At 43.3% G+C, this 26,184-nt stretch overlaps 1 protein-coding gene across 2 annotated transcripts; it reads right to left on the reverse strand.

Annotated features, from left to right (window-relative positions):
- Window positions 1-21: 21 nt before the first annotated feature.
- LOC121573556 (A-kinase anchor protein 10, mitochondrial) lies at window positions 22-25,980 on the reverse strand. Of its 2 annotated transcripts, none has more exons than XM_041885635.2 (15): window positions 25,780-25,980; window positions 20,571-20,618; window positions 17,325-17,525; window positions 14,297-14,833; window positions 13,815-13,913; window positions 13,427-13,511; window positions 13,089-13,212; window positions 12,718-12,854; window positions 10,632-10,776; window positions 10,073-10,237; window positions 9,694-9,806; window positions 8,973-9,052; window positions 2,944-2,996; window positions 2,751-2,843; window positions 22-2,130 (listed from the first exon to the last, which is right to left on the reverse strand). In XM_041885635.2, exons 1-15 carry the CDS (start codon window positions 25,799-25,801, stop codon window positions 2,125-2,127), a joined length of 1,908 nt encoding a protein of 635 aa, XP_041741569.1. In that variant the 5' UTR covers window positions 25,802-25,980; the 3' UTR covers window positions 22-2,124. The 2 variants fall into 2 exon arrangements, with proteins under 2 accessions (XP_041741569.1, XP_041741568.1); XM_041885634.2 differs by having other exon boundaries at window positions 8,973-9,055.
- Window positions 25,981-26,184: the final 204 nt, after the last annotated feature.

Here is a 26,184-nt window from a genome sequence, read left to right on the forward strand (position 1 = left end):
TTAAACCATCACGATTACACATTACCAAAAATAAGCAAATGTGCCCATATTTTACTGCAATTGTCTATTGGAAACAAGAGGAAAGAATATGTACAGTATAATACAGTACTTAATTATTGGAAAATACGTCTTTTTTTTCTTCGTTTAAACAAAATCAAAATCACTGAATATTACATACTTGATTATTGCTGATCATTCGTAGTTAGATAAACATTTATCTTGCTCATTAACGTTACAATACAGTCCACATTGCCCCCCACTGGTTAAACGGCATTGCAACAAGATAAATCGAATTTTGTTGTTTTAAACCTACTTTAGCTACAATATAGGCAGAAAAGTTATTGTACTATAGCCATAAAATATTTACAACAGTCTTTCATACTGTACAACATAAAATGGGGATAAAACATAATTTTGATGCATAAAACTGCAGCATCTCTCTGAACTTATTCAAAAGCCAACCACACATTTGAAACACTGCACTGGGATGAGCACTAATTTGCTGAATTACAGGTTGCATCATTATCTGGCAATGCTAGAGGTTAAATACCCAAGTGCAATTAAGAACGTGTTTGCCACAAACTAAGACCAGCCAACAAGCTAATGATGACTGATATGGAGCCAAATACATCCCTATGTTTGGTGGCAGACAAGACTGCATTTCGTGCAAAGAGGAATTCTATCATTTTCCATCAGTGGCAGCACTTCTGTTCCTTCTAGTACTCTGCTAAATAAAAATAAAAAACATACATACATACATACATACCACACACACACAGTATATAAATCCAACACAATTTAAATATATTATAGATTAAGTACACATATGTCACAAAAACAATATTAGTGGTACATAGTACCAAGAGTCTTTCTGGTCCTTTTCCACCCATCTCAATGAGGTTCAAATCATAACAATATTAACATTATATTCAAAGACTTTCCAATGGAACATTTGTCATTGATATTTGCTTAGACATTGCTTTTGACAGTACATACAAAAAAAGAAAACGTCAACAATCACCATAAAAAATAACTAACATGAATATATAGGGGTTAAAGAGAACTCTACATATGTATAAAATTATATGGAGTGGCATGGAGTTGTTCTTTCATTGCAACTGTAGCACTTCCTCAGTCCACAATAAGGAGTATTTATGCATTTGTCTATGCTCTGTAATGATATGGACAAGGGGCCAGCGCTAGAGCTACAGGCGGTTAAGCTAGACCGGGAAATCAATATGGTCCATTCCAGTTTGACTGTAACATGTCTGACCAGCCCTCTACAGTACATTAGGGCACAGCCAGGAGGGCAGGACAACTCAACCCGACTCATCATATCATCATAGTAACCCACCCCACTGACAATACTCCAGGAGGGCCCAAATAAAAGTCGCAAATAAAAACTGTACAAAGCACCAACTGATGAATTCCATCTGTTAAAATTGTAAGAGTCACTCTGAACCCTTTCAAAGAGATTTCATTAAAAAACCAGAAATAAGGAATGGGCATAAGGGCAATGGGTGGTGGTGGTGGTGTAAGGAGAGACAATGTGCAGGAATCAAGAGAGGGGAGTGGACAACCTAATCATCTTAGTGATCGCTTTGTGAAGGATGCTTCAGGTCCCTGCAGGCCCCCTCTTGGATGGCATGGTAACAGAGGTGACCACGGCAGTACCGATGCTTTCTGAAGTGCTGCTTCTTCTGACAGCTCCCGTTCAGCACCATTTTGTGTCATAGTTTGTCGTTTGCCAGCTCTCCTTCCCTAGGGAATTTGTTCTGGAAGGAAGTCTGGTCCTCTGGTGCTCTTTGTTTTACTTTTTCCTCATCATTTGTTCATAGATGCCTTCAAAGTGTTACGACCAGTTGGAAGGATGGATGGATGATATACTTCAAGTTTTTCGCTCACGCACATATACTCACACACGCACAGACACAAACACCGGTACAAGTTGATGCAGGAGATCATGGAATGCCTTTGTTCTTCGATCTCCATTGATGCGTTTCATCGTAAGGTAAATCCAGAGTACAGTTAATCACTGGACTAGGTGATGCGTTTGTCTGTCAGTCTGTCTGGATAGGGTGAAGGACAAGGGGAGTGACAATCATTTGGTTCTCCACAGGAGGCTCATAACTGGGGAGAGAGATTGACAATGAAACATGGACAATCATTTACATTTTAGTCATTTAGCAGACGCTCTTATCCAGAGCGACTTACAGTTAGTGAGTGCATACATTATTTATTTTGTATACCCCCCCCGTGGGAATCGAACCCACAACCCTGGTGTTGCAAACGCCATGCTCTACCAACTGACCTACATCCCTGCCGGCCATTCCCTCCCCTACCCTGGACGACGCTGGGCCAATTGTGCGCCGCCCCATGGGTCTCCCGGTCGCGGCCGGCTACGACAGAGCCTGGATTCGAACCAGGATCTCTAGTGGCTCAGCTAGCACTGCGATGCAGTGCCTTAGACCACTGCGCCACTCGGGAGGCATCATCAAACAACAGTAAACTTGTCACGGGTCAGGAGTTATTATATATAGTTGACTACAGTGCCAGACAAATGCAATGGCTTTGAACTGTCATGAATAGGTAACCAGAGCATACAGATATCCGGAACAATTACAAGGCAGTCATTGAAATTGGGCCTGGTGAATTGTCTGCAATGCACTAAAACAGAGTTTGTACTTATCCGATGTGCAGTGTACTTATCAAGGGTCCACCATGTTGTAGATTGAGGCAGACTGACTTACCTTGGTGGATTTGCCAGGACTGTCGTGGTGCGCCTGGTGTACGACGTCATTGACGATCATCTTAGCGATCTTCCAGGCCATCTCCTCCTGGGCCTAAACACACACGTTACGATTCAAAGTGTTCATCAATCCTATTGTTTGTTAGTTCAAACAGATTCAACACAAGAGGAGTTTGTTTTGTTGGTTTACACACCTCATCAGAGTTGCCTTGAACAAGTTTCTTCATGGCTAGAGAGAGCATGGAACCTGTGAGAGGAGAAGAGAGAGAGAAATAGGGCAATAGTCAGAGGACGAGCCTCTTATCTATTGCTCCTCTGTAAGCTACTGGACATATGAGATACATGAAAAATATATCACAGAACAGAATTATCTTAGAATGCGATGTATGCATTTGGTGGAAACCAAGGCCTGGAATAGCTGGTTTGTGATTTGAGCCATGAAATCTAGTAAAAAAATGTTTAGTCCAGGACTTATATGGATCAGAGAATGTTCTCTTCTAAGAAATCCTAAATAATAGATTAATGTTATACTGTGTAGTCTTTTATAAGATCTAGAAGCACCTTGGGTTGTATTTGGGGTGCCTCACATTTTTCAACCCACTTTCTGGTTGGGGTTAGGATAAGAATAGAAGGCAATACCCCCACCATTCATGCCTGAGTGACATGGCACTAAACCCATACAAGCAACAATGAACAGTAGAGAGAAAGAGCTAAGAGTGAGAGAGAGACAGACAGGACAGGGACAGACATACAGTGAGGGAAAAAAGTATTTGATCCCCTGCTGATTTTGTACGTTTGCCCACTGACAAAGACATGATCAGTCTATAATTTTAAATGGTAGGTTTTTTTGAACAGTGAGAGACAGAATAACAACAAAAAAATCCAGAAAAAAGCATGTCAAAAATGTTATAAATTGATTTGCATTTTAATGAGGGAAATAAGTATTTGACCCCTCTGCAAAACATGACTTAGTACTTGGTGGCAAAACCCTTGTTGGCAATCACAGAGGTCAGACGTTTCTTGTAGTTGGCCACCAGGTTTGCACACATCTCAGGAGGGATTTTGTCCCATTCCTCTTTGCAGATCTTCTCCAAGTCATTAAGGTTTCGAGGCTGACGTTAGGCAACTCGAACCTTCAGCTCCCTCCACAGATTTTCTATGGGATTAAGGTCTGGAGACTGGCTAGGCCACTCCAGGACCTTAATGTGCTACTTCTTGAGCCACTCCTTTGTTGCCTTGGCCGTGTGTTTTGGGTCATTGGCATGCTGGAATACCCATCCACGACCCATTTTCAATGCCCTGGCTGAGGGAAGGAGGTTCTCACCCAAGATTTGACAGTACATGGCCCCGTCCATCGTCCCTTTGATGCGGTGAAGTTGTCCTGTCCCCTTAGCAGAAAAGCACCCCCAAAGCATAATGTTTCCACCTCCATGTTTGACGGTGAGGATGGTGTTCTTGGGGTCATAGGCAGCATTCCTCCACCTCCAAACACGGCGAGTTGAGTTGATGCCAAAGAGCTCGATTTTGGTCTCATCTGACCACAACACTTTCACCCAGTTCTCTGAATCATTCAGATGTTCATTGGCAAACTTCAGACGGGCCTGTATATGTGCTTTCTTGAGCAGGGGGACCTTACGGGCGCTGCAGGATTTCAGTCCTTCACGGCGTAGTGTGTTACCGATTGTTTTCTTGGTGACTATGGTCCCAGCTGCCTTGAGATCATTGACAAGATCCTCCCGTGTAGTTCTGGGCTGATTCCTCACCGTTCTCATGATCATTGCAACTCCACGAGGTGAGATCTTGCATGGAGCCCCAGGCCGAGGGAGATTGACCGTTCTTTTGTGTTTCTTCCATTTGCGAATAATCACACCAACTGTTGTAACCTTCTCACCAAGCTGCTTGGCGATTGGTCTTGTAGCCCATTCCAGCCTTGTGTAGGTCTACAATCTTGTCCCTGACATCCTTGGAGAGCTCTTTGGTCTTGGCCATGGTGGAGAGTTTGGAATCTGCTTGATTGATTGCTTCTGTGGACAGGTGTCTTTTATACAGGTAACAAACTGAGATTAGGAGCACTCCCTTTAAGAGTGTGCTCCTAATCTCAGCTCGTTAACTGTATAAAAGACACCTGGGAGCCAGAAATCTCTCTGAGAGGGGGTCAAATACTTATTTCCCTCATTAAAATGCAAATCAATTTATAACATTTTTGACATGTGTTTTTCTGGATTTTGTTGTTGTTATTCTGTCTCTCATTGTTCAAATAAACCTACCATTAAAATTATAGACTGATAATTTCTTTATCAGTGGGCAAACATACAAAATCAGCAGGGGATCAAATACTTTTTTCCCTCACTGTATATACACTGAGTGTACAAAACATTAAGGACACCTGCTCTTTCCATGACACAGACTGACCAGGTGAAAGCTATGATCGCTTTTTGATGTCACTTGTTAAATCCACTTCAATCAGTGTAGATGAAGGGGAGGAGACAGGTTAAATAAGCATTCAGAGGCTGAATGGGCAAGGCAAAATACTTAAGTGCCTTTGAACAGGGTATTGTAGTAGGTGCCAGGCGCACCGGTTTGTGTCAAGAACTGCAACGCTAATGGGTTTTTCACGCTCAACAGTTTCCGTGTGTATCAAGGGGGGGGGCAACTCAATATTAGGAAATAATATATATACAGTGGGGCAAAAAAGTATTTAGTCAGCCACCAATTGTGCAAGTTCTCCCACTTAAAAAGATGAGAGAGGCCTGTAATTTTCATCATAGGTACACGTCAACTATGACAGACAAATTGAGAAAAAAAAATCCAGAAAATCCCATTGTAGGATTTTTAATGAATTTATTTGCAAATTATGGTGGAAAATAAGTATTTGGTCACCTACAAACAAGCAAGATTTCTGGCTCTCACAGACCTGTAACTTCTTCTTTAAGAGGCTCCTCTGTCCTCCACTCGTTACCTGTATTAATGGCACCTGTTTGAACTTGTTATCAGTATAAAAGACACCTGTCCACAACCTCAAACAGTCACACTCCAAACTTCACAATGGCCAAGACCAAAGAGCTTTCAAAGGACACCAAAAACAAAATTGTAGACCTGCACCAGGCTGGGAAGACTGAATCTGCAACAGGTAAGCAGCTTGGTTTGAAGAAATCAACTGTGGGAGCAATTATTAGGAAATGGAAGACATACAAGACCACTGATAATCTCCCTCGATCTGGGGCTCCATGCAAGATCTCACCCCGTGGGGTCAAAATGATCACAAGAACGGTGAGCAAAAATCCCAGAACCACACGGGGGGACCTAGTGAATGACCTGCTGAGAGCTGGGACCAAAGTAACAAAGCCAACCATCAGTAACACACTACGCCGCCAGGGACTCAAATCCTGTAGTGCGAGACGTGTCCCCCTGCTTAAGCCAGTACATGTCCAGGCCCGTCTGAAGTGCATTTGGATGATCCAGAAGAGGATTGGGAGAATGTCATATGGTCAGATGAAACCAAAATATAACTTTTTGGTAAAAACTCAACTCGTCATGTTTGGAGGACAAAGAATGCTGAGTTGCATCCAAAGAACACCATACCTACTGTGAAGCATGGGGTTGGAAACATCATGCTTTGGGTCTGTTTTTCTGCAAAGGGACCAGGACGACTGATCCGTGTAAAGGAAAGAATGAATGGGGCCATGTATCGTGAGATTTTGAGTGAAACCCTCCTTCCATCAGCAAGGGCATTGAAGATGAAACGTGGCTGGGTCTTTCAGCATGACAATGATCCCAAACACACCGCCCGGGCAACGAAGGAGTGGCTTCGTAAGAAGCATTTCAAGGTCCTGGAGTGGCCTAGCCAGTCTCCAGATCTCAACCCCATAGAAAATCTTTGGAGGGAGTTGAAAGTCTGTGTTGCCCAGCGACAGCCCCAAAACATCACTGCTCTAGAGGAGATCTGCATGGAGGAATGGGCCAAAATACCAGCAACAGTGTGTGAAAACCTTGTGAAGACTTACAGAAAACGTTTGACCTGTGTCATTGCCAACAAAGGGTATATAACAAAGTATTGAGAAACTTTTGTTATTGACCAAATACTTATTTTCCACCATCATATGCCAATAAATTCATTAAAAATCCTACAATGTGATTTTCTGGAATTTCTTTTCTAATTTTGTCTGTCATAGTTGACGTGTACCTATGATGAAAATGACAGGCCTCTCTCATCTTTTTAAGTGGGAGAACTTGCACAATTGGTGGCTGACTAAATACTTTTTTTCCCCACTGTATATATATATATATATATATATACATACACACTTCTGTTCAAAGGTTTGGGGTCACTTAGAAATGTCCATTAAAATAACATCGAATTGATCAGAAATACAGTGTAGACATTGTTAATGTTGTAAATGGCTATTGTAGCTGGAAACGGCTGATTTTTAATGGAATATCTTCATAGGCGTACAGAGGACCATTATCAGCAACCATCAGTCCTGTGTTCCAATGGCACGTTGTGTTTGCTAATCCAAGTTTATCATTTTAAAAGGCTAATTGATCATTAGAAAACCCTTTTGCAATTATGTTAGCATAGCTGAAAACTGTTGTGCTGATTAAATAAGCAATAAAACTGGCCTTCTTGAGACTAGTTGAGTATCTGGAGCATCAGCAATTGTGGGTTCGATTACAGGCTCAAAATGGCCAGAAACAAATAACTTTCTTCTGAAACTCGTCAGTCCATTCTTGTTCTGAGAAATGAAGGCTATTCAATGCGAGAAATTGCCAAGAAACTGAAGATCTCGTACAACGCTGTGTACTACTCCCTTCACAGAACAGCGCAAACTGGCTCTAACCAGAATAGAAAGAGGAGTGGGAGGCCCCCGGTGCACAAGTGAGCAAGAGGACAAATACATTAGAGTGTCTAGTTTGAGAAACAGACGCCTCACAGGTCCTCAACTGGCAGCTTCATTAAATAGTAACCGCAAAACACCAGTCTCAACGTCAACAGTGAAGAGGCGACTCTGGGATGCTGACCTTCTAGGCAGAGTTGCAAAGAAAAAGCCATATCTCAGACTCATCTTATTTTATTTTTATTGGCCAGTCTGAGATATGGCTTTTTCTTTGCAACTCTGCCTAGAAGGTCAGCATCCCGGAGTCACCTCTTCACTGTCTAAGGTCGTTTGCAATCTGAAGCAGGTTCTCATCAAGGATTTGCCTGTATTTGGCTCCATTCATTGTTCCCTCTATCCTTACCAGTCTCCCAGTCCCTGCCACTGAAAAATATCCCCATAGCATGATACTGCCTCCACCATACTTCACGGTAGGGTGATGAGCTGTGCCTGGTTTTCTCCAGACATAGCACTTTGCATTCAGGCCAAAGAGTTACATTTTTGTCTCATCAGACCACATAATATTTTGCCTTATGCTCTCAGTCTTTCACGTGCCTTTTTGCAAACTCCAGGTGAGCTGTCATGTGCCTTTTTCTCAGGAGTGGCTTCTGTCTGGTCACTCTCCCATAAAGCCTAGATTGGTGAAGTGCTGTAGAGACTGTTGTCCGTCTGGCAGGTTCTCCCAGCTCAGCCAAGGAACTCTGTAGTTCTGTCAGAGTGGTCTTTGGGTTCTTGGTCACCTCCCTGACCAAGGTCTTCTTGCCCGGTTGCTCAATTTGGTCGGACGGCCAGCTCTAGGCAGAGTCTGGGTAGTTCCATATTTTTCCATTTCCCAATCATGGAGACCACTGTGCTCTTGGAAACTTTCAACACTCTAGAAATTGTTTTATACCCTTCCCCAGATATATCCCTCATCACAATTCTATCTCGGAGATCTATGGACAGTTCCTTGGACTTCATGGTATAGTTTCTGCTCTGACATTCACTGTCAACTGTGGAACCTTATATAGACAGGTGTGTTTCTTTCTAAATCATGTCCAAAGAATTGAATTGGCCACAGGTGGACTCCAATCAAGTTGAGTGTCATAGCAAAGGGATATGAATACTTACGTAAATTAGATATTTCTGTATTTCATTTTCAATACATTTGCAAACATTTCTAAAAACATGTTTTCACTTGGTCATTATGGAGTATTTTATTGTGTGTTGATGGGTGAGAAAAAAATATTTAATACATTTTGAATTCAGGCTGTAACACAACAGAATGTAGAATAAGTCAAGGGTTATGAATACTTGCTGAAGGCACTGTATAGCCTATATAGAATTGCTACGTAGTGTTTGTCTGTTACCTTTGGATTTCTTCACATCCGGTTCTGGTTCGGCCTCCCTGATAAACTGGCCCAGCTCGTTGACTTTCCCAAACGTCATTCTTCTGAACAGTGAGGGGACATAGCCAATGAAGTCATACATATAGGATGTTTATGGAGACAGAAACCCTGTTACAAGCCTGGTCCCAGATCAGTTTGTGCTGTATAGCCAACTCCTAATAGTCAATGTCATTTGGTCCCAGCACAAACAGATCTGGGACCAAGCTAATCTCTTACTGCAACTAGGACACTACCCGGGCTGCCTAAGGCCACACACATCTCCTACATGAGCCTGTGTTGGGCCATTAGACTTCTATCAGAGCTGATTGTAATGTAATGGGGATGACCTACAAATCTGCCATGTCACACTGAGGACTACATGGTAGTCTTTGAAAATATGTATTTGGAGCGGTTTAGTCACACATCAATGGTCATTACATACTGGCCTACTTAGCTAGCATCAAAGAACTCTCTTGGGAAAATTACAGTAGTAAATTCAGGACAGTTGATGGGTAGCTATGGGGGAAATTTTGCACAATTATAAAAACAATTTTCACTCATTTTGTCCAGTAGAGAAACATGAAAACACCAAATCAAATATTTGAAATAGTAATGTCGTTTACAGAGCCATTTGAGGTGACTGTACTTGGAGTGGTGAGAATATATAACTAAGAAGGCCTGAGGCTGCTATGCAGAGACTCACCCAGCGTAGGGGCGCTGGTAGAGGGACTCTGGGTCCAAGCTGGCTATGTCCACTGTTATCGCCTCGTCAAAGTTTTTCAGGATTTTTATTGCTGCCTCCTTTTTGGCACCTTGCTGTAAACGAAAAAATATAAAATAATTTGCACATTTAGAGCAGAACTAGAGGGAATATCAATCCATTAATGAATATATTTACGTTTTGTAAACAAATTAATACCCACAGACTATTGAACAAAGGTATGAGTGCTACTGCTGTTGAACATAATTGATTTGAGTGTACTTAGACAAACTTCTCTAAATATCTGATGAGAAGAGAAAAATGCCAGTAGAGGTAAAGAGAAAGTACAGGCTGTGAGCAGGTTAGGTGTGGGGTTATCTACCTGGGCTTGAGACCCCTCAGTGGCATTGGTGCTGCGGTCACCGTCCGAGGCCACGCCTTGACCAGAAGCGCTGGCGAGCACAAACTCATCCGCTCGGACAGAGTTGATAAGGTCACTCAGATATTTGTAGTAAAGATTACTCGACAGGAAGCCTGGCATGTAGACCTGCGGGAAGAAAAATGACATGAACTTCATATTAGCAAAGCTAAACTTTAAAATGCAAGTGGGTCATGCCTTTCTGTCACAAAGGTCTTCCGTTTTTTCCAGAGCCTGACGAAGTGTTTCATCATCATCCTAGCCTTTGGCAACATCGTACCACTGAAACATATCTATGGCTCTGGTACCCCTACCTTCAATAACCCCAAACTGGTCATCTAAGCCTCATGGTTTCAATCTAAAGGTAAATAATTACGACATGTAATGACTTAAATGTAATTTTTGTTTAGTTTTTCTAGCTGAATTCCAGTGGATTTTACAGTGGTGAGTGACCCCTGTGTGTTTCCTATATATTCACATAATGTATTTGACCCAGGTAACTGGGTGACCTACGACCTCTCACCTTTTCCATGGTGGTCCACGCCTGTCTGAGAGGAGTGGTGAAGCAGTAAGGTAAAGGCCCTCCCTCCCGGCAGATATTAGACTCTATCTCCATCCGTACAGAGTCATCGAAACCCAGCGGGTTGGTGGCTTGGAGTGAGAAATACCTGGGGAGGAAACAGATGAGATCATTATTAAACTGGTGCCCAAATAAACAAGCCAGGCTGAGTAATGTCCCCTGTAGCTCAGTTGGTAGAGCATGGCGCTTGCAACGCCAGGGTTGTGGGTTCGTTTCCCACGGGGGCCAGTATGAAAAATGTATGCACTCACTAACTGTAAGACGCTCTGGATAAGAGCGTCTGCTAAATGACTAAAATGTAAATGTAATGTGGAGGTGGTAGCCCTTTACACTCGTACCCATATACGGGTTGAAAATTGCAGATTTGGGCACTGATAAACACCTACATTGGAACGCAGTGGCTGTCAAAGTTTTGCTATACATGATGTCAGAACTTTGGCTCTGTGCTTCACAGCACTGTATGGGTTTTGACTGACAGCCATTCTGAACAAGAAGTTGCCCCAATACCTCTCGCTCACTGGGCAACTTTTGAGAATTGTTTGTTGTCTTAGTGAGGGAAATTCTGTAAATTAAGAGGACTATGTATTTTGAAAGATGAGACGTTGAGGATTATAATAACTACCACTTTGATGTCATACAAGCAAGCCAAACACCTTTAAGTCCAAATGTGCACTTGACATTTCCATATCATAAACCTCATGCCGTATAGTGTCAATGTTTATGTACAGTTACAAGATGAAATGTTGTCATACCCTGGGTTGTTCTGAACAGAATGAGCCTGTTTGTATATTGTGAAGAAACTTCGCCACGGCACACGCACCTAAATGCACTCATTACTCCTTTCTATGTGCAACAAAATTATTATCTGTTTCTCTGACTTACATTGTGAAAGCCTAACACTGTAATATAGTATTTTATAACTTAGCTAGTCATGCTAGCAATAGAACAGGCTTTCAAATGATGCCCACCTGATTTATAATGGACCATTTTTGGATAGCGTAAACAACAACAGTAATTGTGTGATGGTGGGGATGCAGGTTTATGTTCCAAACAAAACAACTACAAGTGTGCTTGCTCTAGTTCCTCAACGGCACAGCTAGGAGAGCAAAAAAGAAAAAAATCACCTTATAGTTGAAGACTCTACTTTGAGTCATAAAAGTGCATTGAAATGATTTAGGAACTGTGCAAACTTTGGAGAGGTATGGCCACTTGGAGACACCAGTTTGACCTCTCACTCAAACCCTTTGTTTGTCTTACGTTGCACCTACCCCACGTTTTCCAGGAATATTCTTATGTTACTGAATGTATCCAGAGTATTTTCAGATTTCATTATCAACAAATGTGACGAAAAGTACAATACATTTAAAATGCACATAAAATCAACAGTGTACTGTTTGGATTCAGTCTTGTGTCAGGTGAACTGTTGTGTTCTCACCTTTGGTCTAATAATTACCCTATAAACTCCAAACTGTTCCTTTTCAAAGATAGTGTAAAGACAAAGATAGTGTTGAGGCAAAGATAGTGTTGAGGCAAAGATAGTGTTGAGGCAAAGATAGTGTTGAGGCAAAGATAGTGTTGAGGCAAAGATAGTGTTGAGGCAAAGATAGTGTTAAGACAAATATAGTTTAAAGAGACAGATGTCTTAGGCACACCAATAGCGGTCCTCTGTAGCTCAGTTGGTAGAGCATGGCGCTTGTAACGCCAGGGTAGTGGGTTCGATCCCCGAGACCACCCATACACAAGAAATGTATGCACGCATGACTGTAAGTCGCTTTGGATAAAAGCGTCTGCTAAATGGCATATTATTTATTATTATTAATAGCGTTTGCGGGCCTAGAGTACTTAATACCTCTGAACAGAGTGCCGGCCGAAATTTGCGAACCGAGAGTGCATCGATTTTACATGTAGAATAGCGTGAAAATGTCGTAAGTCAGACGTCTATAGCGGGTGGTCCCTAAAACACAGCGCGCTGAACGATCGGCAGACGAACGCTAGATCCCTATTCGGTGCGATGTGTGTGAGCCGTTACTTGTCGTAAAGGATCATGGCGTCGTTCTGGGCCTCCAGGCCGTCGTACTGGCCAGCCTTAGCAGCCAGCTGGTCCTGGAAGTTATCTGCTGCCAGCCAGAACTGCAGGACATTCACAGCGTCCTCCTTCTCCATGTACTGGTGAGACACACAGACAGACACCATATTAGCTTTATCACCAATGACACTTCTATTAACACCTACCATATGACACTAATGTAGAATATAATAGAGAAGAACAGAATAGAAACAAATAACACCAGTACCACTAATGAGTAAAACACCTATGAATGAAGTTGATAAACTGTGGTTGTGTATATTTAATAGTGAACAACAGTAACATAAATTGTGGGGTCCAGCTGTTGCTCTTACCTCAGAGAAGTAGAAGAGGGCCGACTCACAGAACAAGATGTCTGCCAGGAACACAGAGCCACTGGTCAACACTTCGATCTGGTATTTACAGAAATGATGGCTGCGCAAGAATTCACTAAAGTGCCTGGGAAATATAGATTATATATGGTCACATTTACATTTATGATATAGGAGTGGATTAGTGTATAACAGAACAGCGGTAAAACTTTAATCCTAGGAGAAAAATCATGAGACCCTTAAAGAAAAACACTGGCACTTTAACATTAACTCATATGATAAATAATCAATCTTTCAATGGATACTAGAACAGGAAGATTGGAAAAACAAAAAAAACATACTGTTGTTCCATGATGGAGAAGACAACAGACTGTGCAATGACGAAGCAGTTTGGGTCCACCATTCCATCCTCCCCACAGATTTTAGCTGGCAAAATGGAGAAAAGGACAAAAACGGTCACAAATCACACAACTGATTATTAATCATCCACAAAATAGTTATCCTGAAACCTAGTTAAATATACTGAGATGATTACGGCTGATTTGATCTTTAACGTTGGTTGCAACATTCGTACTAGGTCTAACATTCATAGGAATGCATACAGTACTCACAAAGTTCTGATACAATACTCATACAGTCTGATTCAGTACTCATACAGTGACTGCAGTGTCTTACAGTCAAAGTCTCATACTAATGGCAAATAAGTGGCAATCAGGACTCATTTCTTACCGACTATGTCGTTTCTGAGCTGTTCTGTTATGGGGACGGGCCTAGTAGCGTCTGGAGAGATGTACTTGGTGAAGATGTTCACTGCATCTCTCTCTATACCTACAACAGAGGAGGAGAAGACGTTTAACAGTCAGTCACACGTGTCATAAACTGTGTACAACTCAAATATTGTTACCTCCAATGTGCAATTAAAACATATTAACGTTGTTATTCTGACAGCCAGTTGTTTCACACGGTGGAGATAAGAACAAATATAGCGAATATACTAGCCTTCTCTAGTCAGTGTGTTATGCAGGCCTATAGATAAATTATGATAAAGACAAGCCCAACACACAAAAGGATTGTAAGTACAGCCATAGCGTCTCTCTGAAACATGCACCACCAGTCAGCTCTAAGAGACTCCAGGCTACTTACTTAACCTTTATCTATACAAGTAAATTATGAACAGATTCTTATTTACAATTACGACCAGTCAAACATACTCTTCATGAGCTTGTCTGAGAGCTCCTTGAGGGCGTTGGTGGACTGCAGCTTGAAGGAGGTCCCTGTAATGTAAGAGGACTGTCTAGTGGGGGTGTCTGCCCTGCTGGGGGTGCCAGGCCTCTGGTCCACCACAGAGCTGAAGGAGTCCCTGTGGACGAGCTGCGCCGTGGGGCCTTCAGTACTGTTACTGTTAGTGTCCTGAGGGCTGGGGGTAAGGGGGTGTGAGGAGGTAGGCCTGGGGATGGAGGGTAGGTCCATGTCTGAAGGGGAGGAGGGGTCGGGGGAGACTGGGGTGGAGGCGGGCTCGGCCAGGGAGCTGTGTTTGACGGAGTTGAGGCTGTGGGCCCGGACCCGAGACCAGCTGGTGGAGCGAAAGCTCTCGGCCTCCAGCCAGAAGCGGACCAGGTGGTCAGCCCCGCGGGCCTCCTGGAACTGGATGTAGTATGGCATGGCCACATTGTCCCGCAGAATCTGATCCACAGTCTTAGACAGGCGCGAACGCGTCTCAGAGGCCAGGTAGTTCACACTAGAGCGCCCTGAAACACACAACACTGAATAAAACCACTACACAACCATACAGTATGATAACACTGGACCGCCCTGAAAGACACAATCAACCAATTAATCAAACCATCAAATCATTATAAAGCCCTTTTTACATCAGCAGTTCTCACAAAGTCTTTAAAAGTAACCCGGCCTAAACAACCACAGCATTCTGAATAAAACCACTAACACCATACACAATCATTAATAACAAAAGAGAATACTTATAAAAAAATCTATTTAAAAAACCTATTCAACTACGGCACAGTTCCTGGGTCACATGATCAGAGAGGCGATATCAATGAATGACTGAAGCTTGGCTGGAGGCCTCCATTACACAATGGACTAAAGTAGGAGCACTAAACAGTGAGCCTTTGGCAGCAATTACAGCCTCAAGTCTTCTTGGGCGTGACGCTACAAGCTTGGCACACCTGTATTTGGGGAGTTTCTCCCATTCTTCTCTGCAAATCCTCTCACGCTCTGTCAGGTTGGATGGGGAGCGTCGCTGCACAGCTATTTTCAGGTCTCTCCAGAGATGTTCGATTGGGTTCAAGTCTGGGCTCTGGCTGGACCACTCAAGGACATTCAGAGACTTGTCCCGAAGCCACTCCTGCGTTGTCTTGGCTGTGTGCAAAGGGTTGTAGTCCTGTTGGAAGGTGAACCTTTGCCCCAGTCTGAGGTCCTGAGCGCTCTGGAGCAGGTTTTCATCAACGATCTCTCTGTACTTTGCTCCGTTCATCTTTCCCTTGATCCTGACTAGTCTCCCAGTCCCTGCCGCTGAAAAACATCCCCACAGAATGCTGCTGCCGCCACGCTTCACCATAGGGATGGTGCCAGGTTCCCGCCAGACGTGACGCTTAGCATTAAATCTTGGTTTCATCAGACCAGAGAATCTTGTTTCTCATGGTCAGAGTCCTTTAGGTGCCTTTTGGCAAACTCCAAGCGGGCTGTCTTGTGCCTTTTACTGAGGAGTGGGTTCCATCTGGAGTGCTGCAGAGATGGTTGTCCTTCTGGAAGGTTCTCCTATTTCCACAGAGGAACTCTGGAGCTCTATCAGAGTGACCATCGGGTTCTTGGTCACCTCCCTGACCAAGGCCCTTCTCCCCCGATTGCTCAGTTTGGCTGGGCGGCCAGCTCTAGGAAGAGTCTTGGTGGTTCCAAACTACTTCCATTTAAGAATGATAGTGGCTACTGTGTTGTTGGGGACCTTCAATGCTGCAGAAATGTTTTGGTACCCTTCCCCATAGCTGTGCCGAGATACAATCCTGTTTCGGAGCTCTACGGACAATTCCTTCGACCTCATGGCTTGATTTTTGCTCTGACATGCACTGTCAACTGTGGGACCTTATATAAACTGGTGTGCACCTTTACAAATTTACATTTTAGTCATTTAGCACAAATCATGTCCAATCAATTGAATTTACAACAGATGGACTCCAAACAAGTTGTAGAAACATCTCAAGGATGATCAATAGAAACAGGATGCTCCTGAGCTCAATTTCGAGTGTCATAGCAAAGGGTCTGAATACTTGTATTTGTATTTATTTGTATTTTATTTTTAATAAATTTGCACACCCCAAAAATGTTATGTTGCCCTTAGTCATTATGGGGTATTGTGTGTAGATTGAGAAGGACATTTTTTTAAATTTAATCCATTTTAGAATAAGGCTGTAACGTAACGAAATGTGGAAAAGGTCAAGGGGTCTGAATACTTTCAGAATGCACTGTAGTATAGTCACCCTACTCTACTGCATTCCCAAGCCAGGGCTCAATGATGCACCACTGGTTCTACCACCCCCTCCCTCTGACTCACCGTCACCGGTAACTAAAGGATCTGTCCCAGCAGGTGTTGTCACTCACCATTATCATAAACAATACTGGTGTAGATGGCTGCTGTAGCACTATAAAAACTAGCACCTGATATCCACCCACTAATGAAATGCTTGATTTAAATAGCCTACATCTTCAGAGGGAAGAAGATTTAGGGAGTTCGTATGTATCATACTTAGGGCACAGCATGCTTCTCAGTACCACACACTAATTATAAGTAGGACCAGGAGTTTTACCAGGCCATGTGTTCACTCAGGAAAAACTCTGGGCCATACTTACGCATCATACTAAAAAGCTTTCTGGTAGCGTGCTGGTTGGTCAAAAGGCTAACCCATGCATGAAGCTGGAGCGAGTGCTTCGCAGGATTAGCCTTGCCCGTTGGCAGTTAAACACACCAGCACCATGTCCACTAGCCACCATTATCACATTGTATCAACTCACTCAAAGATGGGCACACACGATCCAGTCAAAAGGAGAGAACTTAAAGTATAAGAGCTCATCCATTCAAATCACTCTAAATCACCAGTTTTGCCTTTTCAATCATAATGAATAAGAGGGATGACCTAATCCTAGATCAGCACTCCTACTCTGAAACGCTTGTTAATACGGGCCCTGAAAACAAAGACAAATCAGTGGAGGACTGGAGGTACATACCCAGATCCCCAAAGTGTGCAGCCTCCATGTGGATGGGCTGTTTCTTGAGGATTGCTGTGCGTCCGCGGGCGAAGGAGTCCATGTTGGCAGAGATGGCATTGATAGCCACATGGCTGGGCCCCGCTGCCTCCAGGATGGCATGGTGGTTCCAGAGGCTCAGAGATGGGGACTGGGGGCTCGCTGGGGCTACCGGGGCTGGGGCTACAGGGGAGGAGGAGAGGAGGATGTTTGAAAAAAAAAAAAAGAGGTATCTTAATGCCTTTGATCAATACATTCAATGTAGGCTTAACTTTCTAGATGACAGAAACTCACAACATCAACAACCTATGTTAAGGGCCTGAAAAACGACACTTTAACTGAAGTCTGTAGTGATCCAGTACATGAATGTGTCCAGTTAAAGAACAGAGGGTGCTGTGACCTTTTTTTTTTTTTTTTTAACACTGGGGTGTGGAGAGTGGGAGTTTAAACTTACTAAAAAGGTCACTGCTTCACTGCTAACAACTCTTAAACCCAACACTTTAAAGTCTCAACTTCGGATACAATTACTGCCTGATATACAGTGAGGGAAAAAAGTATTTGATCCCCTGCTGATTTTGTACGTTTGCCCACTGACAAAGACATGATCAGTCTATAATTTTAATGGTAGGTTTATTTGAACAGTGAGAGACAAGAAAAATCCAGAAAAACACATGTCAAACATTTTATAAATTGATTTGCATTTTAATGAGGGAAATAAGTATTTGACCCCCTCTCAAATCAGAAAGATTTCTTTCTCCCAGGTGTCTTTTATACAGTTAACGAGCTGAGATTAGGAGCACACTCTTAAAGGGAGTGCTCCTAATCTCAGCTTGTTACCTGTATAAAAGACACCTGTCCACAGAAGCAATCAATCAGATTCCAAACTCTCCACCATGGCCAAGACCAAAGAGCTCTCCAAGGATGTCAGGGACAAAATTGTAGACCTACACAAGGCTGGAATGGGCTACAAGACCATCGCCAAGCAGCTTGGTGAGAAGGTGACAACAGTTGGTGCGATTATTCGCAAATGGAAGAAACAAAAGACCTGTCAATCTCCCTCGGCCTGGGGCTCCATGCAAGATCTCACCTCGTGGAGTTGCAATGATCATGAGAACGGTGAGGAATCAGCCCAGAACTACACGGGAGGATCTTGTCAATGATCTCAAGGCAGCTGGGACCATAGTCTCCCGAGTGGCGCAGTGATCTAAGGCACTGCATCACAGTGCTAGCTGTGCCACTAGAGATCCTGGTTCGAATCCAGGCTCTGTCGTAGCCGGCCGCGACCGGGAGACCCATGGGGCGGCGCTCAATTGGCCCAGGGTAGGGGAGAGAATGGCCGGCAGGGATGTAGTTCAGTTTGTAGAGCATGGCGTTTACAACGCCAGGGTTGTGGGTTCGATTCCCACGGGAGGCCAGTATGAAAAATAAATACAAATAATAATGTATGCACTCACTAACTGTAAGTCGCTCTGGATAAGAGCGTCTGCTAAATGACAAAAATGTAAATGTAATAGTCACCAAGAAAACAATTGGTAACACACTACGCCGTAAAGGACTGAAATCCTGCAGCGCCCGCAAGGTCCCCCTGCTCAAGAAAGCACATATACATGCCCGTCTGAAGTTTCCCAATGAACATCTGAATGATTCAGAGGAGAACTGGGTGAAAGTATTGTGGTCAGATGAGACCAAAATCGAGCTCTTTGGCATCAACTCAACTCGCTGTGTTTGGAGGAGGAGGAATGCTGCCTATGACCCCAAGAACACCATCCCCACCGTCAAACATGGAGGTGGAAACATTATGCTTTGGGGGTGTTTTTCTGCTAAGGGGACAGGACAACTTCACCGCATCAAAGGGACGATGGACGGGGCAATGTACTGTCAAATATTGGGTGAAAATGGGTCGTGGATGGGTATTCCATAATGACAATGACCCAAAACACACGGCCAAGGCAACAAAGGAGTGGCTCAAGAAGAAGCACATTAAGGACCTGGAGTGGCCTAGCCAGTCTCCAGACCTTAATCCCATAGAAAATCTGTGGAGGGAGCTGAAGGTTCGAGTTGCCAAACGTCAGCTTCCAAACCTTAATGACTTGGAGAAGATCTGCAAAGAGGATTGGAACAAAATTCCTCCTGAGATGTGTGCAAACCTGGTGGCCAACTACAAGAAACGTCTGACCTCTGTGATTGCCAACAAGGGTTTTGCCACCAAGTACTAAGTCATGTTTTGCCGAGGGGTTAAATACTTATTTACCTCATTAAAATGCAAATCAATTTATAACATTTTTGACATGCGTTTTTCTGGATTTTGTTGTTGTTATTCTGTCTCTCACTGTTCAAATAAACCTACCATTAAAATTATAGACTGATCATGTCTTTGTCAGTGGGCAAACGTACAAAATCAGCAGGGGATCAAACACTTTTTTCCCTCACTGTACACTGAGTATACCAAACATTAGGAACACCTTCCTAATATTGAATTGACTCTACAAGGTTTCGAAAGCGTTCCACAGGGATGCTGGCCCATGTCGACTCCAATGCTTCCCACAGTTGTGTCAAGTTGGCTGGATGTTCTTTGGGATGTTCTTTGTGGACCATTCTTGATACACACGGGAAACTGTTGCGCGTGAAGAACACAGCAGCATTACAGTTCTTGACACAAACCGGTGCACCAGGCACCTACTACCATACCCCATTCAAAGACACTTCAATTTTGTGTCTTTCCCATTCACCCTCTGAATGGCACACATACACAATCCATGTCTCAATTGTCTCAGGGCTTATAAATCCTACTTTACCTGTCTCCTCCCCTTCAGCTACACTGATTGAAGTGGATTTAACAAGTGACATCAATAAGGGATCATAGCTTTCACCTGGATTCACCTGGTCAGTCTATGTCATGGAAAGAGCAGGTGTTCTTAATGTTTTCTAAACTCAGTGCATGCATCTTATTACCTAAATCAATACATTCTCTCTGAATATTTACAGAGATAAATACAAATACAATTAGGAAGAATGATTCAAAAGGGAAAGCTCAGAGGGAAATACCGGTACCCACAAAAAAGTGTGAGTAAACAGAACACTGTAACTAAAGAGGCACTTGACTGCTTTCAAAGAACATCCAACAAGGGGCTTCCTCTATTTTCAGGTCTTCTCAAAAATGAAACGTCAGGCAGCAGCAGCAGATCACTGAAATTCATCATTTCAGGGAAGAAGTAGTGTGGTACCCACCTCTATTGACTTTAGCATCAACTGGTCGCTCAGGTTCCTTTCCTTTTGCTGTGGGTCAAAAAGGAATTACATAGCACTGTAATTAGAGCAGTCTAACATTTGATTCACATTGCAGGGGGAGATCAGCGACTGGAATAGTGGGCCTGGTGTCATTGTAGGGTAAAGCAATAGGGATGATGCAGTGTCACTGAAAAAGCACTAACTTAACTATTCAGTTACATAACGGTCTAGGCCTGGTCGGGAAACAGATACGCCTCTGACTGTGATAACCATGTGTTGGGATCTATTCTCTTACAACTAGATGTGATGCCTGGCTTAGAAAGAATACATTAATGATTAAACATAATAGGTTTGTGCTGTACTGATATAGATTGTTTAACATAACAAGCTGTGATTAATGTGAGGAACCGTTAGGGGGTAGGCTGAGATAGGCTTGTGACTCACACACACACTGCCTCTTTGTTAAACTGCTCAAGGACATGTGTACTGCTACAATGAAGAAGAACAAACTATGTCTGAGGTTGCTGACTCGAGACAAGTTGTAAAGATAACAACTAATGCCCGGCAACAGTGAAGCGCGAAGGGTCTGGGACCAGCCTGAGCGCCAACGATAGGTTGGGTAAGTTTAAACCACACCCAGCCTCTATTCTGACAGGCCCAGCAGGGAGCGGGAACTCTCTTTGTCAGAGTATTTAAAGAAGAACTTATAACAATAGCTCAGTTCTCTGTCTGCCCTGCGTGGTGTTTCAGTGGGCCCGTATATACGAACATCATATTTACCATTCAAGTGTTTGCATTAATTAAAATACTAGTCTATTTTAGAAGACGTGTATTGACCTCTTTTTGTTCCTATACCAGATTTGAATTGACGCAATTTAACACGTCTGTTTAGCAAACACTCATGCACAGATCCTCACTGTCATGCACAGATAAGATACGGGGAGAGACACAAGCTACTTGTGTGTGGCTCCTAATAGGAATACAACATAGTTATTCTTTACATTGAAGCATGGCTGCCATCTTACAAGGCGTGTTTATTGACTGCAGTGGCTTTGGTCTATCAGCTTGAGTGTCACAGCAGAGGCATTTTCCCCACTTCATGTCATGCTGTTACTGCAAAATACCCTCATCACCATAGTGAACCGTCTGGACGCAAAGTCCTGTTTTTCTACCCATTTAAATCCTCCTCCTGTTACATAAAGTAACAGAATACACCTGGTTACAATAGTGTGGTGAAACTGAACCTTTTGCGCATGACACAAGGAGTCTTTCTGAGGCTCTTTCAGCTGTCAGTGCAGTAGAGGAGTGGGTCAGCAGATAAGCCTGCCCTACACAGACCAGCCCCTCAGGGGGAAGGATGGAAACCTCTTTTTCATTAGAGGAATCATATGGTGAGCATTTATAATTTCATTTGGTATATAAATTGGTCTCTGCATATGATTGTTAGCGCCATAAATTTCATATTATCCATGGTTTGCAGCACTGTAGGCCTAATACTTTACAGTAGCTGTCAAGACAAGTGTGTGTTTTACTAGCCCAGGAATCGAGGTCTATAGTTTGGCCTACTGATGTACACTACCAGTCAAAAGTTTGGACACACCTACTCATTCAAGGGTTTTTCTTTATTTTTACATTGTAGAATAATAGCGAAGACATCAAAACTATGAAATAACACATATGGAATCATGTAGTAACAAAAAAAAGTGTTAAACAAATCAATATATATTTTATTTTTGAGATTCTTCAAATAGCCACCCTTTGCCTTGATGACAGCTTTGCACAGTCTTGGCATTCTCTCAACCAGCTTCACCTGGAATGCTTTTCCAACAGTCTTGAAGGAGTTCCCACATATGCTGAGCACTTGTTGGCTTCTTTTCCTTGACTCTGCCTTCCGACCCATCTCTAACCATCTCAATTGGGTTGAGGTCGGGGGATTGTGGAGGCCAGGTCATCTGATGCAGCACTCCATCACTCTCCTTCTTGGTAAAATAGCCCTTACACAGCCTGGAGGTGTGTTGGGTCATTGATTTGTTTAACACTTTTTTGGTTACTACATGATTCCATTTGTGTTATTTCATAGTTTTAATGTCTTCACTATTAATCTACAATGTAGAAAATAGTAAAAAATAAAGAAAAACCCTTGAATGAGTAGGTGTGTCCAAACATTTGACTGGTACTGTACATGCAATAATATTTGCTTGATTCTCTTCAGACCACAATTCCAAGGTAAATACTGAGCAGCCTAGAGACATTTAACACAATTAGCTTAAATTAATCCCTTAAAGCTGCAATATGTAACTTTTTGGGCGACCCGACCATATTCACATAGAAATCTGTCACTCATTGAAAGCAAGTCTAAGAAGCAGTAGATCTGTTCTATGTATGCTTTTTCTATGCCTCCCGGTCTTAAGTTTTGTTTTTGCATCTTTTACTTTCGGTTTAGTACACCAGCTTCAAATAGCTGAAAATACAATATTTTTGGTTATGGAAAATATATTTCACAGCGGTTTAGTTGGTATAATGATTCTCTACCCTATAGTTGCTTGTTTTGTCACAAACTGAAATTAGGCGAGCTATTAGAATTTTAGCAACCAGGAAATGGCGGAGCGATTTCTGCATAGTACATCTTTAATGCACCTTGAAAGGTAAGTTGCAGTAAGGTGCATCATTAAGTCCTGCTATTCCCACCCCAGATGTTCCAACATGCCAATGACAATGAAGAATGTCTAGCCTAGGCTACTTGTATGGTGAGCTATCCATGGCATAGCCCTTGATCATGACTCTCAGTTCCATGACACATAAGTCACTGGACGAAGGCGTCTTCTGTATGGGGGAGTTTTGTTAAGAGCCGCGGCACTCGGTCTGAACATTAACACGCATTCAGTGTTGCCAATTTAGCGACTTTGTCGCTATATTTAGCGAGTTCTCAGACCCCTCTAGTGACATTTTCAAAAAAGCGACTAGCGACAAATCTAGCGACTTTTTCTGATGTTATTGGAGACTCTGACGTGAAAGCACGTATCGTTCTTACTCTTCTCAACGAGCAGCAGGTGCTTTGTTACCCTCGTCCCAAATCACTCACAGGCAGCCCAGTCCTCGCGCAGCAGTCCCTCCCAGCTGCAGTCAGCGCAGGAGATGTTCACCCCTCCGCGTCCAGACTGCAAATGAATCGCGCATGCGGGAAGCCGCCGCTGGCTGATCCCGCCCTGGCTTACATTGAGGGCGGGATGTAAATGTAGGGTGTTTTTTCCTCACTTTGTCTCTCCCACTATGTTATTCCTCTCTCCTACAGCATCCATCACAATTACATGCACATGGCCAATTATGCAAATTAGGTGATGACGTCATTTTGTGACTTCTAGCGACTTTTAGGACAGCCAATAGCTACTTTCCTTACTGAGGAGTTGGCAACACTGCACACATTGCTTGCAGTACAGTTTTGAAAGCATATGGACATCATCTTTCATATCGGTGAGAAATCAGTTTAAATTGATACACACCCTTATAGGGTTAGGGTTCCTACACAACCACATTTCCATCTTACAGCGCTTGTTTATTGAAAACAGAGTGGACTACCAGTGCTAATTAGCTATCTGCGTCTCCGAACACCTGTGTGTAAACGGAAGACTGACACCACAAAGTGTTGTCACTGAAAAATACTGTTGCTTAAAACAGTGTACAGTAAGTGTGCATTTTGTATTTGTGAAATTATTTTTATGTGATATGAAAGTAGAGGGATTTATGTTTCTAGAAACGTACCACAATTGAGAATCGATTCATGTTTAGATGGAGTATTTGGCTCTTTTGGCTTCCAGAGCCAAATCGCCCTTTAAAACAAGCCATTCCTGCATGTGGGCATTCCTGCATCTGCAGGAGCCCCTCTTTATACTTATATTGGTCCATTTTTAAGCAAGGACAGGCGGGAAGCAGGGGCGCTCCAGTACAGTATTTGGCATTAATGCACAATAACGTTTGATGCCAGCCGCCAATAAACCCCACAGAAGAAGGGGCAGGGGCGACAATGGTAGCTAGCTAGCCGTACACCGGTAGACAGTGTCCTTCGTTCCTACATACACTGTGTGCTAGCTTTGCCAGCTAGTCCGATACACAGCAGGCGGGGGCGACAGTGTACTAGCTAGCTAACTAGCATGTTAGCTAGCACACTGTGTCCCTAACTAGCAAGCTAGCTAACACACGGTGTCGCCCCAGCCTCCCGCCTGCTGTGCTAGCGTGGCGAACGGTATACAGGAGGCGGGGGTGACACCGTGTGCTAGCATACTAACAAACTAGCATACGGTGTCGCTAACAAGCTAGCTAGCACATGGTGTCACCCCCACCTCCCGCCCGCTGTGCTAGCAGGGGCGACCAGTAGACAGTGTCCTTCACCCCCGCCTGTCGGGTACCGTTTACCCGCAGTTCTGTTAATGACGGTGAGGGCAGGCGGGAGCGAAGGACACTGTCCACTGTCCCGCTAGCAGGCAAGGATGACTCCTGGAGGGGCAAAAAAAGCTCAGATAATACTTTTATTTCCCTTTTGACCCACATTCAAAAGTGTCACAAGCATGAATATGTCATGCTCGAGGGGGTGGGGCGTTCATACAGGAACCAATGGGATGCTCGAGGGGCGGTGTTCCTGCAAATACAGGAATGCCCTGAATTGTGGGCTGCAGTTGCACACTATATTGCTTTAACCAGAACATGTAAGGTCCTTGGACTAAGGAGTTAGGCTCCTTTAGTCCAATATTGGCTATCCATGGCAAAGAAACATTAGCGCGACATTATTAGCTAGCAAATCACCAAGTTCAAGGCGACGTTGTGGTTAGTTAATTATTATATAGATAATACCCAACCTAGTCTGCATTGTCCAAGAATGAATTGAGATCGATCATGGATGCTAGTTAGCTCTGAACATCAGCTAGCTACTTAAGTGGCCAAAGTTATTGAGAAGGAAAGCTGCATTAGCAAACGTTAGCTTGCTAACACAGATTTGAGATCATGTGGCTGCTAGTTCTATTTCTTCAGATTTTAAACAAATGTATTTCCTCAATTATCCAACGGATATTTGTCTAAGGCCTTGACTTGACACAGACCTGTCAAGCGCATTCTCATCTCAGTTATTAGCCATCGCGCATTCCTCAACCCCTCGGGCGAGCCTCTTCTTTACACCCTTCGGCTTGCGCTAGCTGGCTCGGCTAGCATACTTCCTTACCTTTCCTCCTGAAAAACGACATGACGATTTTCACGCTCTGAATGTATCCTCAGCTCAATGACAACATCCTGTGGATTCCCGAGTCCCTTCATTCACATGCATCGAATCTAGACGATTGTAATGGGTTTGTTTGCAACCGACTGGACTGTTAAATCAAACATGTCCCTCTTCTGAAATCAGTGGCCATATTGTCAATATACGTCTCACTTCCGGACTGATGCTGCAGCAGCATTGTGGGAATCTTTAATTGTTTGCTAGTGACAGTAGAGGGCAATAGCCACAAGGGAGATATTATCAGGGGTGAAAGTAAGGTGGTACGGTCCGGTACGGCGTCCTGGCAAAATAAATAGTTGGGGTATGCTATACCGGTAAAAAGTGAGCCTATCACAATTAAAATAACATTCC

The sequence above is a fragment of the Coregonus clupeaformis genome, chromosome 9, assembly GCF_020615455.1.
Source record: "Coregonus clupeaformis isolate EN_2021a chromosome 9, ASM2061545v1, whole genome shotgun sequence".
In the NCBI taxonomy this organism is placed as follows: Eukaryota; Metazoa; Chordata; class Actinopteri; order Salmoniformes; family Salmonidae; genus Coregonus; species Coregonus clupeaformis.